The 15,904-nt window shown below is 40.1% G+C and overlaps 1 protein-coding gene across 2 annotated transcripts in view; it reads left to right on the top strand.

Annotated features, from left to right (window-relative positions):
• Nucleotides 1–15,904, top strand: part of ulk2 (unc-51 like autophagy activating kinase 2) — a 37,386-nt gene that overhangs the window by 6,939 nt on the left and 14,543 nt on the right. For both annotated transcript variants that reach the window (XM_035153882.2, XM_035153881.2), the window contains exons 4-13: nt 6,871–6,903; nt 8,587–8,623; nt 13,158–13,331; nt 13,857–13,930; nt 14,078–14,179; nt 14,269–14,327; nt 14,687–14,769; nt 14,872–14,922; nt 15,022–15,110; nt 15,645–15,813. In XM_035153882.2, coding sequence (XP_035009773.1) covers nt 6,871–6,903; nt 8,587–8,623; nt 13,158–13,331; nt 13,857–13,930; nt 14,078–14,179; nt 14,269–14,327; nt 14,687–14,769; nt 14,872–14,922; nt 15,022–15,110; nt 15,645–15,813 — 871 coding nt within the window. The remainder of the gene's footprint in view (nt 1–6,870; nt 6,904–8,586; nt 8,624–13,157; nt 13,332–13,856; nt 13,931–14,077; nt 14,180–14,268; nt 14,328–14,686; nt 14,770–14,871; nt 14,923–15,021; nt 15,111–15,644; nt 15,814–15,904) is intronic.

The raw sequence follows: 15,904 nt of genomic DNA, 5'->3' as shown, positions 1-15,904 counted from the left end.
TTGTGATGTGGTAGAACAAGAGATTGGACAAATCTGCTGAGATGATGTGATGCACTCATGTCAACATCTCAGAGGAAGTTTCAACCTCTTGTTTAAGGCTGTTTGAGGCATACTTGAAGCATGTTACAGATTCATGAGGGATTTGCGAAACCAGCAAAGACTAACTGTTCTGCTACCTCTGTTTCCCCCTGTCTTTATGCTAAGCTAAGCTATCCATTCTTTTGGGTTGGGGTTAAATAGTAGTGGCTGATTGTAAGAAAACTACTGTTGGTATTTTCATGTCTTGAGTTTATCTTGAATTTGTCTCAGGCATGATGGTTTGAAATTCATATCAGGGGACACAGTACCGTAAATGAAATCAATAGTTGACTCAGCGACTGTAATTGCTCATCACCCAACCTCAAACCACGGAGCAATAATGACAGATGCTGAGATATTGCTGCTATCTTTGCTTTTATGCATTCTCAGTCCTTCAAAGCTCACTTTGTCAGTTTAGTGTATGATTTGAGTTCGTTCATCCATTCTCTTTGTGCCCTTATTTTGTTTTCCTGCTTACTGTCATCTCTGCCTCTGTTGTCTGTAACATTCACTGAGCTGGTCTAGTGCAGCTTTAGCCACAGAGTCTTCCTGTCCTTTATTTCCCTCCCCTGTATTGATCTGTCTGTTGGTAGCCAGTGTAATGGTGTGCATTTCCTCTTCTATAGACCTTGGTGTATTGCATCCCTTTCGTGACTTAAGTCCAACTGGGACCTGCCACTTTTATTTCCCCATTTTTCATTGTTTCCATTCCTTATTCAAGTTGTATGTCTCTTTTTTGCAATTTCCCCATTTTGCCTTTTGTCAACATGACTTCCTTCATCTGCCTCATCAGCAGTTGTTGTAGTTGTTGTTGTAATCATGTGCCATATGACTGTGCTTACCCAACAGAACAGGAAATGTATCCCAAGTTGGTTGGTGCAAAAGTATAAAAGCCTATATTTATCAGAATTAGCAGAGATCTCTACGTGTTACTGTCATTTTGAATTCTGCTAATAATGACCTTTTTGACCTGTCTGTTGTAAAAACTATAGGTAAATACTGATAGACCTGGTGACAGTTGTTTGCTGTTGGGGAAGGGCATGTCTTTGTGTCATTGTATAAGCTCATAAAGGATGGCGATGGTGAGAGTTTTTGAAAGTTTTTGAATTATCCACTATGTCGGATTTTATCCGGAGGTTATGTCTGAATACGGCTTTAGTTAGTTCCAGGAGATTGACTCAATGTTGAGACATGTCTCCACTCTTGGTTAAAATAGACAGTTGCATTAAACACATGCAGGACAATTTTAGCCAATCCAGCAATGCTTGGACCAATGTTTGGACCTGTCTGAACTGTTAAATGGATTGCCATAAAATTCTCTTCAAATATTCATGGTTCCCACAGGGTTGAATCCCAATAACTTCTTTGTTCCCCTGGCTTTTCCTCCAGTTTTTTTCTTGGGGATTTGAGTGAACTATCTCAACAACTAACTGAGAGACCACAATGAAATTTGGTCCAGATTCATGTTTCCTGCTCTGTTCCTTTTAACTTTGATCAAACACCTTTAGACATGATGGCAATCCCACCAGCCTCACATGTGCTTTGGAACTTGCTAGCATGCTACACTAAGATGATAAACATTAGAAACATTATACACACTAAATATGAGCGTGTTAGCACTGTCATTTTGAGCAGGTTATCATGCTAATATTAGCATTTGCGTTAAAGTACCATTGTGCTCACACAACCTCACAGAGCTGCTTGCACATGTCATTACATGTGACATGAATTTGATAGATGGCAAAGTTCAACCCAAATATCCAATTAATTTTCACTGTAGGGTTGAAGATGTGACAAAGATATTTTAGTCATATCAAACAGATTTTGTTCCTGTGGTTGTTGAATCAAATTATTTAGATTTGGTCTTGGAACAGATTTTGACCTCTAATTAACTGTATTGTACTGTTTACAACCCGTAAAGCTAAAACCGAATCCTATATTGCAATTTCTTCTGTGAGCTCCCTCAAGCTCACACCACAGCTGACTGTTTCTGTTCACACTGCTCTGTGTGTGTATAGTGGCACTATATTCACTTGGCTGCATTGTGACAGTGTGGACACTGAATAAACACTGAGTAGAACTGCTCATGTCCCTTTTGTATGTTTGACGTGATGTGTTAACACACCACCATACTACCTCAGCACTTCTTGTGTTCTTTGCTCAATGCACAAAAGAAAACAGTCTGTTCTTTCTCAGGACTTTTTACTTCTGCAGATTTTCAGTGTATATCTGACTTCAACATAGTTGAATATGGTTAAAATTTAAAGAATATTTTTCTGTATTAATATAGTATGTGCGCCCATGACAGATTGCAGGTCCTTATTCACTGTAGTTTGTTGGAGCTCTGCTCATTTGCTGCTTTTAATGACAGTCTTAAGTGCACAGCTGAGCACCTCCAGGTCCTCCTTCATGGAGCTGTTAATGTTAAGCAAGCTGCGGCAGTGTGAGGTAGATGAGTCTAATTATAAGATTTCCTATATGTCAGAGCCCCATGACTCTCTCTCTCCTCCCTCCCTTCACCAGTGGCAGTGCAGATAATATTGTGCTTTTTTCTCTCTGTTTTAACATTAAAACTTAATTAGGAATTTCATTTGATCTGGGAATGAAGATTATTCACTGTCAAATCCTTCAAAATGTCCCTTAAAATCACTAGGTCACCTTCCATGTGCCTTGAGGAGACTGTTGAAATATATAACTGTCTGTTATATCACAGTCTCTGTTGTATCGTGGATTGCTTATTTGCTCTGCTACTGATATAAACTGAACCATAAATATATAAGTGGAGATTGGTGTTGGTGTAAAAGGTAAACAGGAGAATAGGGAGGTGGAGTTTGTTTAAGTGAAATTGCTCTTGAGGAACATTGTGTTCTTGCCAGAGGGGCCCCCAGCCTGGTGTGTTTTTTTGTGAGTCCTAATTACACAAGGTATTGAGGCAGAACTGACACGGAGAGGGCTGAAAGGAAAGAGTGGCAGTACATGTTCTTGGATACTTTCAAGGGGGATTTTTGGAACTCATTGAGTTTTCCTAGAAAACTTGTTGTATGAACCTCCCTGGCCTCTGTCCAACATTCCTTTACAGAGATTTGCTTTCCATGTATTTAACAGGCTGTGACACAAAATCAGATGAACTGTTACTGCTCACTAAAGCACAGTCACACACGTATGCCTTTTTAAACTGAAATTGCTGGTCGACCAGTTTGTCGTTCTTTTCAGACTGATGTTGAGTTGCTAGCTACTGTACAGAATGATAGACATTGCTCTCCTCATTTGTGTGTTATGAATGTGGCCTCATCAGCATATCTGTCTCAGTCACATCTGAACAAAACAAACAATCCTGACCTTTTGTCCTCAGTACATAACAAGTGTTTTCTTGTTGCCGGCACTAACACGGTCATCTGACATTGTGTGCTGCTGCTACGACCAAGTGCAGAATACTCAGGATTATGCTGGCCACTTGCGTGACAAAAGCACGTCAGCTCTCCACAAATGCTTAACCCCCCTCCTCTCTTGTAAACACACAAGCATGCACGCACACATGTAACCACTCACGCACACACACACACACACGCACACAGGCTCCTCAGCTCCTCCAACTTCTCTAGTTTGACCATATCCCATCCCCCATGTTGTTACATAACTTTTAACTCCTGGAGTTGAAGTGTGACGCAATATCTGAATGAATAACCAGAAGCTCTGTTGTTGTTTTTTAGCTCACAGTGACTCTTGGAAGTTCTGAGTATTTCTTTTATGGTTTTGTTTTTGTGCCACATATTTTTCAGTGCCTGTGTATTGTGTTGTCAGTTTTCACATCTCGGGATAAAAAACATCCTCTCAGCCTTCTATCTAGCCTACAGATTTGGTTGCTTGCAGAACAGCTTCTTAACGTTACATGAGTGTGACAAGGTTATGATGACAGTGGTGTTATTTATATCATAGTTGTTTTGGAATATTTGTGCTGGAAGGGAATGTTTTTGGAGCTCAGCCCTCATCTGGCAGCAAACCATCAATGTCCAAAGTCCAACAGTTTTTATTCCAGATGTGGCCAATGTTTGACAGTGTTCTCTAGAAGACATTTGTTCTTGTAATCACTTTGATCACTTGTCAAATTCATTACTGCTACTCTCTCAAGGTCCTCACAAGCAAAGGCTGCCCTATGTGCCTCTGTCCCCACCTGCCTCTTGAAATTCATCTAGCTCCTTGGCTATTAGGCAACAAACCAAACTGAGGAAACTGCAGCCGCCAGATAGTTGTTAAAGGGCCAAAACACACTGGATAAAATGTTCCTCCAAGCAGCAGATCTTCTTAGAATTACCCTCAGTCTCTGCTGTTTGTTGATTTACATTTTTTCTCTTACACTCACACACGTGTTTGTGTTTAAAAAAAGCATTTTTGAGCAGTAATTTATTTCTGTGTGTGTGTGCTGGAGCAGAGGTCTCCCTGGCCTCATGGTGACTCTACTCCCATCCCCCCTCTTTTCCAGACTGCAGAATACATCCTCATTATGTAATCCCTCCCCTCTATACACATGCATATTCTCAGGCACATACAGTCAGAATGGGTACTGGTGGCCCTTCCCCCACAACCACCTGCACCTAATTGGAAAAACACAGTGTGTCCTTTCACAAATGTAACACAGAACCGACTGAAAATACTTTGACTATGTCCACACTAATCCTTTTTCATTTTTAAATGGTGCTTTTTGGTGTTTTATGAACTGTGTTTTTAGCTTTAAATTCGTGTTTCAGATTAAAATGTATGAGTGCAGTGTCGGGCTGAAAACTAACTGAAAATGTATTGAAACCGACATTTATTTTAGCCCCTTACCCGAAGCTTAACCATCACAACTAAATACCTAACCCTAAACCTAATTCTAACCCTAACCCTAAAACCAAGCCTTAACCCTCAAACAACCCTTTGAATTTGTGAGGTACCGCCAAAATGTCCTCACAATGATGGTATTGAACCAAAATTTATACTATACCCCTACTAAACCCTAACTATAGAAAGACAAGCACACACACACACTCCTGCAGACAGGAGATACATTCTTCCTGCAAATTATGACGCAATGCTGTGTTTTAACTTCAGTGTTGAAGTGACGCCTTGTTTATCCAGGAACATGAATATGAATTCAGCAGGTTTTAATGATCAGTTTTACGTGTGAGTGATTATGAAAAGGAAAGAGGAACAGAATCACTTGAGAAACAACATGCAACTTCACCATAGATGTCAGTAAATCTTTAAGCAACTGACACAATCTTCAGAACCAAATTTACAACTTTTCAACGTAAGAGCTCTGTAATTCTGCTTAGTATAAACCAGTGCAACTACAAAAAAACTTTGTGCTGTTACTTTGAAGACACATTCCAAACAGGAAGAGATTCTGTGAATGGTGTTGCCATTACAGTGACCTGTCTGTGTCCGATATGGTGATGAAAAAAATCACAATGATCGGATGGGGATTTTGACCATAAATCACATTGTTTTGTTTCTATTGGGTTTTTGCACCAGTTGCTTGAAACGTCATAAACACTTAGTGGTTGTGAATTCTCCAGACACTGATCCACTCTGTTCACACATGGACTCGAGTGGACTATTCAAGCTGGCAGGGGAAAGTCTGTTCAATGTCCAAATGATGGGGACATTGTGTTCATACGTACAGCGCCGGTGGTTAAAATCTAGATAAGTTCAGGGTTACAGTGCATTATAGGATTGGATAAGACTTGAGCTACTTACCAACCAAACAAACAAGCTCTTTAGCATAGGGTCTGACGTCAGTTGACTTGCATAGTGGCACACTGTCGGAACTTGTGGTCACATTGTGTTTGAAGTGAGCTGAAGACCGTGAGAAATACTGGATTGCCTTTTGTTGTATTGTTCTACTCCTAAGAACAGAATTAAATTCTTCTGGCAGTGATTCATTGCTTTCGATTCCATATACATGCAGACAACTAGATTCTGTGTGAGTGATCAAACAAAGCAGTATTTGGATTTTGGAGGAATTAAATCACTAAAACTTATCATTAAACATTTTAACTCTTATCACCCAACACTATACCCTCTTAAAGGAGCAAGCAACAACTTCATAGCTTGTATAAATACTACTTCTACGTTTGATGCCTAAATACTACAATACTAGTGAGGTTTTATTTGCTGGGAGTTTGGTCATTTACCAAATCTCCATTGGGTCTGTGAGGGAAAAACTCCTTATGTTTACATTACATAATATTACATTTATTACAAAATTTAACTCCTCTGCTGACTTCATGACTAGTCTAAAAAGAGCCAACATTTAAATATTTTATCAGTCCAATTGATAAAGTGGTAATGGACTTTTTGTTCCTGATTTCAGTCACAGTGTCTCAGTACCTAGAACTAAGTGGTTAAAATGTTGGTGGAAGTTTGGTAGTTTCCTACAGAATTAAAGTAGCATTGTAAGATTTCTTACTGTAACAGGCATGTACAAAATGTGTGTTAAAGAACCCTTCGTGTCAAAATTAATTACTGATAACAGTCATTTAAACTCCTTTGGGATTATTTACTAAGCCATTAACCACCATTTGTACTCATGGAGTTTAAGTACAGTACATACAGTTCCTTGAATACAATATGCAAATAAAACTCTTAAAAAAAGAAAATGTTCAGAAAAAGCCCTGGGGGGGTCATAAATAGAAGTTCTGGTGTTGTGTGCATTGGATTCTATCCAGTGGCAGTTTTTTTCTTTGTGGTGAAGCAACAGCTGCTCCAGGATAAATGGCTTCTGTAACTGATTCTGTGTCTCTTCTGTTCCAGGAAACGCCCAACTCAGTTTTTCTCGTCATGGAGGTAAGTTTAGAAATGTGACTGTGTGGATATTTTCTGATCAGAAGTCATATCCTATTCTCAACAGCAACAACAATTAGTTACTTAACTATGTTTTCTTCATTAAAAGTAATTCAAGTGATGACATCAATTATTATACAGTACATGTGCCCATTACCACTACATAGCTCTCTAAATATTCATTACAGGGCAGTTGTTTACCCCCAATAATAGTTGTCTTCCCCATTTGACAGGCTGCACTGATCTCACCCTCCACTGCTCACAATCTCTTTCACATTTTGTCCAAATTTCCTCTTTTATTATGTTGAGAGCCTCACCCTCGGCATCTTTCCCAGCTCTCTCAACTAGTTTGGCCCCACACTCTCAGCTGGCTGCAGGCTTAGAAAACAAACCTCAAGTTACTCACTAAAAATACACGCCTCTGTTTTCTAAGAATCATGTTCCTCGAAAGCCTAAGTTTTGACAGCTCCACAGCATACTCCGTTTATAATCCTTCACAATCTTATAGGTTTGGATCAACTGTCAAATTACTGATAATGTTTATTTGAGGATATTTACAATAAACTGTCTCTTCATCATGCTGTTTTCATAGCTGACACGATTGAAAGACAAGGCAGGGAGTAGGATCTTTTAGTTAATTTACTTTTTGTTCTTATATTTTAAATTCTAAGCAGTCAAATGTTTTAATAAATATTGTGAGGATTATGTTCTCACTAAACTTTGAAGCATGGCCCTCAGTCTGGTTTCATCAGTGCTGATGCTGGTTTTCCTTAGCTGAAAAAAAGCCTGTCTTACTGAAACACAGGTGGAAGTATAAGATGTAAGTAGATGAGTGCACTAAGCCAGGTGGAATCCCAATGACAAGAATACTGTGCCCTTTAAAGACTCAGTCTGGCGGGGGAAAACAGAACTCATTGGTTGCAACAACATTTTAAGTGAAGGAAGATGTTGTCTTGGAAGCTTAAGCGCAGCCTTCTGCCAACGTACAGTAGCAGACCGTTTGAATTAGACTCAAATATCACAGATAAACTGCAGGCGGGCTTAACAGCGAGGCAAAATTATAGATGGCTAATTGCATACCTCTGGGTTTTTGACACTATCTTTAAATCCTGTTACCATGTAAGTGTGAAGGTGTGTGGGGCCATTATTGAGTTTTTCAGTCGCTTAAGTGTCTTAAATACACAGCACGATCTCCATCATCAATATCAAAGCATTAGATGAGGCCATGTCTTTTGGAAGGATGCTGTTCAATCAACAGCTTGTGAACCAGTACAGTTCAGACTTTTAGACCACCCCATTTCTTTTCTTTTTGCTTTAAAATGACACCTGTCTGTACATGACGATCGCCTCAGAGGCAGGAACAGCAGATTTAGAATCGTAACTTCATTCGGTCTCACTTGTCTGTTCTTATCCACTCAGCAGTTCAGGTTTTCTTAACTCACCACAACGACATCATCTGTCTGTTCTTGTCCCTCTTGAGAAGTAACTGCACTCGAGCAGAGGTTGTCAGCACAGATAAAGCAACAGCCATTCAGCGGATTAATTGATGAGGCTGCTACTATCTGGGCTAGGAACAACACACTGAAACAGATACACACCCATGATAACTAACTGTGCTTCTGAGCATGACATTGTTAAACCTTATTTTAATTGTTGCTGTTAGTGATTATGTGTCTCCCCACACAGTACTGTAATGGAGGTGATCTTGCTGACTATTTGCAAGGTAAGCATCACACTAATCTGTCTGACACACACACACACATACACACACAGATTATTGCTCATCAAAACAAAGTTACTAATGCTGCAGATGAGGAAAATCCACAAGACTGCGATTGTTGTGAATGCAGGGTTAAGAAAATGTGCATGTGGTTCACTTATTATCTATGTGTGACGGATAGCTTGTGGAATATTGTAAATTGGTATTATGTTGGAATGTTAGAGAGCATGATTGTCTGTGTGTTTGTGTGTGTGTGCACATCTGTGGGAGAGAGAGTGAGTGTTTATATGTGTCTCCATTAAAATTTCTATGTGGGGGATGTGAGTGTGTGTGTGTGTGTGTGGGAACCACTGCAGCTTTCTACAATGACTTCCTTCTCTAGTTCAGAGCCTGATAGCACACTGTTTATCATTGTGATAGTTTATAACAAAGGTCAACAGCTCTGGTTGAAGAGTAACAAGTCAGCTTCAGCTGAAATTATACATAATGGACATGTAATGGGAAGAGATGTTTAAAGATAGGGTTGGAACCTTGTTTCTGAGGCACTTTTTTTTATCTTATTTGATGAAATCTTCTTGTCCTGATAGCCCTCAATGAAGTTGTCTGGGGAAAGTGTGGCCCTTGCAGGACTGTTATAAACATGATAATTTCATTCAGACCAAATTAAATGATTTGCTGGCGTACCTGCCGGTCACTAACCGACCTGCCTGCCTGCACGCACCCTGCTCGTGCTCTCAATGCACATGACTGGAGTCTTCAGTCAGAGAGACATACACCGCTGAAGCAGAGACTATAACCAGAAGTTGGGGAGCGAGTCATAGAGAAGTCAGCTTGTAGCAGTTTTCAGGCAGTGTTCATGTGTTTTGGCAACGGCAAGAGGGTCGATCGGAAATGGGATGGGATGTATTGGTTGCAGTGTTTCAAAGTGTTGCCTGCTTACCAATCCTAGGTTTAACAGGATCAGAATCCCCCCCAAAAGTAAAAATTAAGAACATAAATCAATCCAGATGCATACACACAGTGTCCTTCACTAATGATGCAGTCCTCCTCTCAGCCTTGTAGTGAAATTAGAATATATTTATACATAGATTTTAATAAAGGCTGTCATGTATGTAGCATTCTAACACTAGTGAAACACCATGTGAGAAAAAGACAAACACTCCCAGTCATGGCTATCATTACAACACAGTTTCTATGACTAGTTTTACATTACCACTGAGGTGTCTGTGTTGTCAGTGATGTCATGGGTGAAGGATGATCTCTCTTACAGTAAGGGTCTAACGTTGCACTTGAGAGAACAGACAGTTGTTGAATAGATGTCTCTGGTAGTTCTGAGTGAAAGACATTCACCACAACGTTTCTCCTCGAATGCTTGTAGGTGGACCTTGCTGAGAGACATTATGAAAGACACTGTGATAAGACACTGTTTCAAAGCAAATTTTGCTTCATAGATTATGCACTTTATCATGCACTGTTCCATCATTGGTAAATTTATTTAACTTCATAATTGAGTTTAAAGGTTTGTTTTTTGACTTTGGAAACAGAGGTTTGATGCAAAAATCTTAACTGAAGGTTTTCAAGATGTCCTCCAGAGCTTTTAGCTGCAACCCTTTTCAACAACATCACTTGAGGGGAATTGGATGAAAGCTCCAGAGGAAATTCAGTATGTGGATTTTATAGTCTGGTATTGTGTAGTTTGTATGGGTGTCTTGGTTGTTTTTTACATTCCCCCCTCCACTGGGCCAGCGACCATATGGGACCTCATAATCCATTGGAATTTATATGTAAAACAGTCAGAGGCTAGCATACCCATTGCTCCCTCTCTCTCCCCAGTTCAGACCGTGGTTCACCTGTTGGAATCTCAAATCCCTTCAAATTAATGGCAGTTTGCCAATACACCTCCAAGGCTCCAGACCATTTAGTCACATTTTGCGAAATTTTATAACTAGTCGCACCATGGCGACTTGCAAATATGCCCCCTGTTTTTGGTTAAAATCATCAATGTATAGGCTATCACTTAAAATACCAACGGCGAGCGAAACGTGTGTGTGTGCTCCCAGACCCTTCAGACTGGGAGCGAGGTGGAGTCTTTACACATACAGGCCCCGGGGCCCCGCCCCCACTCAGTCACACACAATGATCAGCACTGCTGCTTCATGATCAGACGCAAAAGCAGAAGTCAGTTTGTACCGTGCTGGAGTTTCCTGTGTCCTTCCTCCACACTGACCTGCAAGTTATTAGCACCTGATAAGTAAATGAAGTTTGCTTAGTGTTTGTTTGATTCGCTCCATAGTTTATGAGGCTGCATTTAAACATCATGAAAAATGTGTCACAGTACAACACGAGACACGGTCAGTGCTAAAGTGACCGGAGGATCTTGATTCGTTATTGGACATCATCGATTAATAACGAAATACATGATAGTAAGTTTGTCATCTAAATCATAGCCATTCTGTTTACTGAGCTGGTTACACATACCACGTTCCAAATGTTTAATATTTATTCGAGAGCAATTTATGTTAACAGAGGCAGATTATATGATATATATATATATATATCATTTTATATATTGTTTTGGTTATGAAGAATTGAAAGTCCATTGCAAGAGTGAGCTTGCAGGATTATGCTCTAATATTATAATTTATAATTTTTCAGTGGTATGAAATGGTTCAAAATGATGACTAATATCATTTATCACATAATTTCTGGGAAAATATATCATCCAACAAAATTTATTATCATGACAGGCCTACCTTAATATTTTCAATAATGCACCAAGTTAGAGGTTTCCTTGCACATTTTACAGCTTTAGTTCTCTGAGAATCTCTTTCATATCCAAGCAAAATTGATATTGTAGACTGAAATATCCCTAACTGAATCGATATTGAATAGATTTGAGAAAGTCTGTGGCGATACCCAGCCCTAATCAGCATGAATTTAAAGTAAAAGTGCAGAATAGACAATTTCAGAATAATATACGACAGGATTCTCAGCACAGAAGAGGATTAAATCTGATGTCAGAGGGTCCCTCGATGTGGACACAGTGGAGGACCTAATTAGAATACGTCTTGAGGGAACTAGCTTGGTGGAGGTTGATGCTAAGAAGACGGTACAAATGAGGTTCAGTTGGGGCAAAAGAGCTACTAGGCTACAAGGGTTGGCCTTCAGAGGTGACAATACCTAGTGGTCCTCAGGGGGATGTGCTCTAAAGGGAGGGGAAGGAGAGGCATTCTGTAAGAGGAAGTTCCTTGTTTTGTTGTGGTTGCTATTTTGTAAATGTTCTATTTATTACAAAAACATTTATCACTAAAACCGTTTAGATGGCAAAAAATATCAATGTGTTGCATTGTGTGTCATTGTAAGTGGTACGCCCACATTTTGCGCATTTGCCCCTAAAATTTTCAGTAAGGAGCACCAGTGCTACTAGTGGAAAATGTTTGTCTGGAGCTCTGACCTCTTAGATAACCACAGGTGGTTAAAAGCACAGATTGTGTTGCTGGAACTGCTCTCTTATCACTGCACTTTTGCATAATGTCCCATATGTCCACATGTGCAGTTTGCAGAGTGGGTCATGGTCAGAGCCATCAGAAGAAGAGTAGTCTAGCAGCGTCTGCTTGAGTGACACTGATGGTTGTGAGATAAAACCACAGTATTAGTGTTCAGACTGTTACAGTGCTCTGTACCCTAAAGCTCCTCGTGGTGAACTCGTAAATCCCTGAGACAGTGTGCTTATCAGGTGGGGGGGCTTCTGTGTACACTTAGAGTTTCAGTAGGTGTTTCATAAGGCTTAAACACCACGTAGGTAATCACCATAATTCACAATATAAAAGGATCTTCATTGTGAAGGGTTCTACTACTTGTTACACAACCTTTCCATGTCAGAAGTTGGTCCACTGTGGTGGGCAGAGAGGACCTAGCCCTTCAAATCCTAGATTAATGTTGGTAAGCTTACTGGTTTGATCGATGCACACACTGCAATCACAATGACTTAACAGAGAAAAAGGGAGAGAGAAAGAGTTAGTTAGAAAGAGGGAGAGAGAGGAATCCTCTTAGTTTCACATCAGATTAGACTTATTTCACTACCACTAGGGAATAGGACCTTCACTGCCTCAATTTACTATTAACCTCAGGATTATTACTATAATATGCTAATTATAAGATTTAATCAAGTGAGGCTAATAAGTACTTTCTGTGGAACAACAGATGTTTTTCTTTCTAGTGTAGAAGTAATGAAGGAGCAGCCCCAGTACAAAAACATGTCCACTAGCCCATGTTGTTGTTGTACTGAAATCTTTCTCTTGCCTTATTTAAAGGCAGAAGTGCTGTGCTTTATTATGTAGCTGGAAGCAACTGAATGAGATCAATAGGAAAACTTTTAAACGCTTACCAAGGGATATGCCTGAGCAATAAAGGCAGCAGGTTTCTCATTATTGAGAGGAAACATTGAAGAGATCTCAACCTGTTGCATCAGCTCCAGCAAATGTGAACTGATTGACAATCCTGGGTGACTTTTCATTTTATCTCCCCTTTTCTTTAGCTAAGGGGACCCTGAGAGAAGAAACACTGAGGGTTTTCCTGCAGCAGATTTCTGCTGCCATGCGCATCCTCAAAAGCAAAGGAATCATCCACCGTGACCTAAAACCACAGAACATCCTGCTGTCGTACATTGGCCGCAAGAAGTCCACCATCAGCGGCATTCGCATCAAAATAGGTAACAATCCTTATAGACTTGTTGTGCACATTGACAAGAATTTGTCAGAACTTTATTGTAGCTACTCTCTGTAAGTGCTTCAGGTTTTCTGAAATTTGAAAATCTTTTTGTAACAATCATAATCAAATACCTTAGATTTATACATTCTAGATTTAATATGCTTATGTATCTAGTGTCTTAACAACTAGAATAAAGTATATTTCCAACCTTTCAAATACTGACTAAAATAAAAACTGTGCAGTGCATCTATTGATTCCAGATCTATAATTATCATTTTTTGGAAAGATTTTAAGCAGCTTCCTAAAAGTCATGCTGTCTGCAAGTGGCCTGAAATATGTTTGGTCAACAGTAGAATGAGAAGCAATTACAATGGCCATGGAAGAGAGCATATTATTGGCTAAACATTTTTGTGTACATTACCTTGACCATCAAACAAATAGCTCTCTAGAGTCCAACAATGCTGTATTTTGTTAGTTGTAATCGTAACATTTACTAACTGGTTTCTTTCATATTTCTGTCCTGCAGCTGACTTTGGCTTTGCACGGTACCTCCAGAGCAACATGATGGCTGCCACACTTTGTGGGTCACCCATGTACATGGTCAGTGTGTCATACTCTATGTGTTGTGTGTGTCTAGAATAGCTGTTGAGGTCAGGCCTTTTTAAAATTACCTGTCAGCTTTCTCAGCAGTATGTTACATAACTGCTAATTACTGTGGAGCTTAACTTGTGACCTCCTCACCCTCAGGCCCCAGAAGTCATCATGTCCCAGAACTATGACGCCAAGGCCGACCTCTGGAGCATAGGGACAGTCATCTACCAGTGTCTGGTTGGCAAGCCACCATTCCAGGTTCATACTGAGTGCAACAAAGTTTAAGTGACAAATGTGTTTGTAAATGTGTGTGTCTGTGCATCTAATTTCTATGTTAATCTTTGCAGGCCAATAGTCCCCAAGACCTGAGGATGTTCTACGAGAAGAACAAGAGTCTACAACCTATGTAAGTCACAGAAGCTGTTGATGAAATATCTCTGCTTGCATCTGTTTTAGTATTTGTAGTGGTCGCCATTTGATCCTCCACTTTGGTCCTAACTGAATTATCTCAACATCTATTTTATGGATTGTTATAAAATCTTATACAGACACCCACAATTCCCAGACAATGAAGCCTACTGATGATCCTTTAAATGTTCCTCTTGTCCCACTAGCAGGTTGACATGTTGTCAGCACATCAATATTTCCCCCAGGCATCCAAAGACTTTATCATCTGGCACAGTGTGACATGCATTGAACTTGTAAGATTGTTGTTTTCCCAGGCATCAAAAAAGACAATAATATACCCATGCTCTCTTTACCCAGCATCCCGAGAGAGACTTCCCCACAACTTGGCGATCTTCTTCTTGGGTTACTGCAGAGGAATCAGAAAGAAAGGATGGACTTTGGTGAGTGCTGACATAAGAGTACTGTCCTTAAATATTACATGCTACATGTATTGTTGGTTTCATATACTTTGTGTCCTGATCTTGTAACCCCTCCCTCTACAGACACATTTTTCAGCCATCCTTTCTTGGAGCCATCACCCACCATTAAAAAATGTAAGCACAAAGGTGTTCCTGAGAAGCACAAAATACTGTTCAACATGTTCTCATATTCCAGCCTGAAAACACCATTAACTGTGTATCTATTTGCCACAGCATGTCCAGTGCCGGTCCCCAGCGCCACCAATACCGTGACGGATTGTTCCTTTGGCAGCTCTCCATGCATTCGTTACAACTCTCCTCCTGTGAGTCTGATATTACTTTATATTAGAAATCCTCATTCAGAGGGGATTATACCTTCTGTGCTTGTTTGCTACAAACAGTGCTGAAAGATTAAACACTGCGTCCAAAAGGGGAAAACAGACCGAGCCTTCTTAAAATTTCTAGCATCATTTTACAAACTCATTTATCACAAATCAAATCCTTTGAAAAACTTATCTTCACCACCAAGTTTATACATGAATGATTCTGAGCATAATGTGTTCCCCAGAATAAGTGCCACTGCTCATTATAACAATCTCTTTGCACAGTGGCACATCTATCTCACAGCAGCAGTGGGAATGCAGGGCCAGTCACTTTCTCAGGATGTCAGTGTTCACTGTAACTATATGATTACATTAGTTTGACAGTCAGCACTGCCTTGCCTGGAAGTCATGTAATTTCATCATTCAGGAGCCGCACTACAACATTGTTCTCTCTCTCTCTCTCGCTCTCTCTCTCTCTCGCTCTCTCGCTCTCTCGCTCTCTCGCTCTCGCTCTGTCTCCGTCTGTGGAAACAGTCTCTCCCAGACATGCAGACTCTTGCAGAAGATGGTCTTTCATCCCCTCCGCTTGGTCCTCCCAACTTCCTGCAGCTGTCCAAAGAGTCTGCAGGAAGCACCAGCAGCAAGAACTCGTCCTGTGACACTGACGACTTTGTCTTAGTGCCTCACATCTCCACTGACAGCTGTAAGTTCTATCAGACATATTGTACAGACACATGCTGTGCCTACACCTGTATTTCCCCTAAATAGACTTATGTGTTAATCATAACATTATT

The sequence above is a fragment of the Hippoglossus stenolepis genome, chromosome 4 (genome assembly GCF_022539355.2).
Source record: "Hippoglossus stenolepis isolate QCI-W04-F060 chromosome 4, HSTE1.2, whole genome shotgun sequence".
Lineage (NCBI taxonomy): Eukaryota > Metazoa > Chordata > Actinopteri > Pleuronectiformes > Pleuronectidae > Hippoglossus > Hippoglossus stenolepis.
The sequence above is the reverse complement of the archived record's forward strand: the minus strand, read 5'-3'. Positions and strand labels throughout refer to the sequence as shown.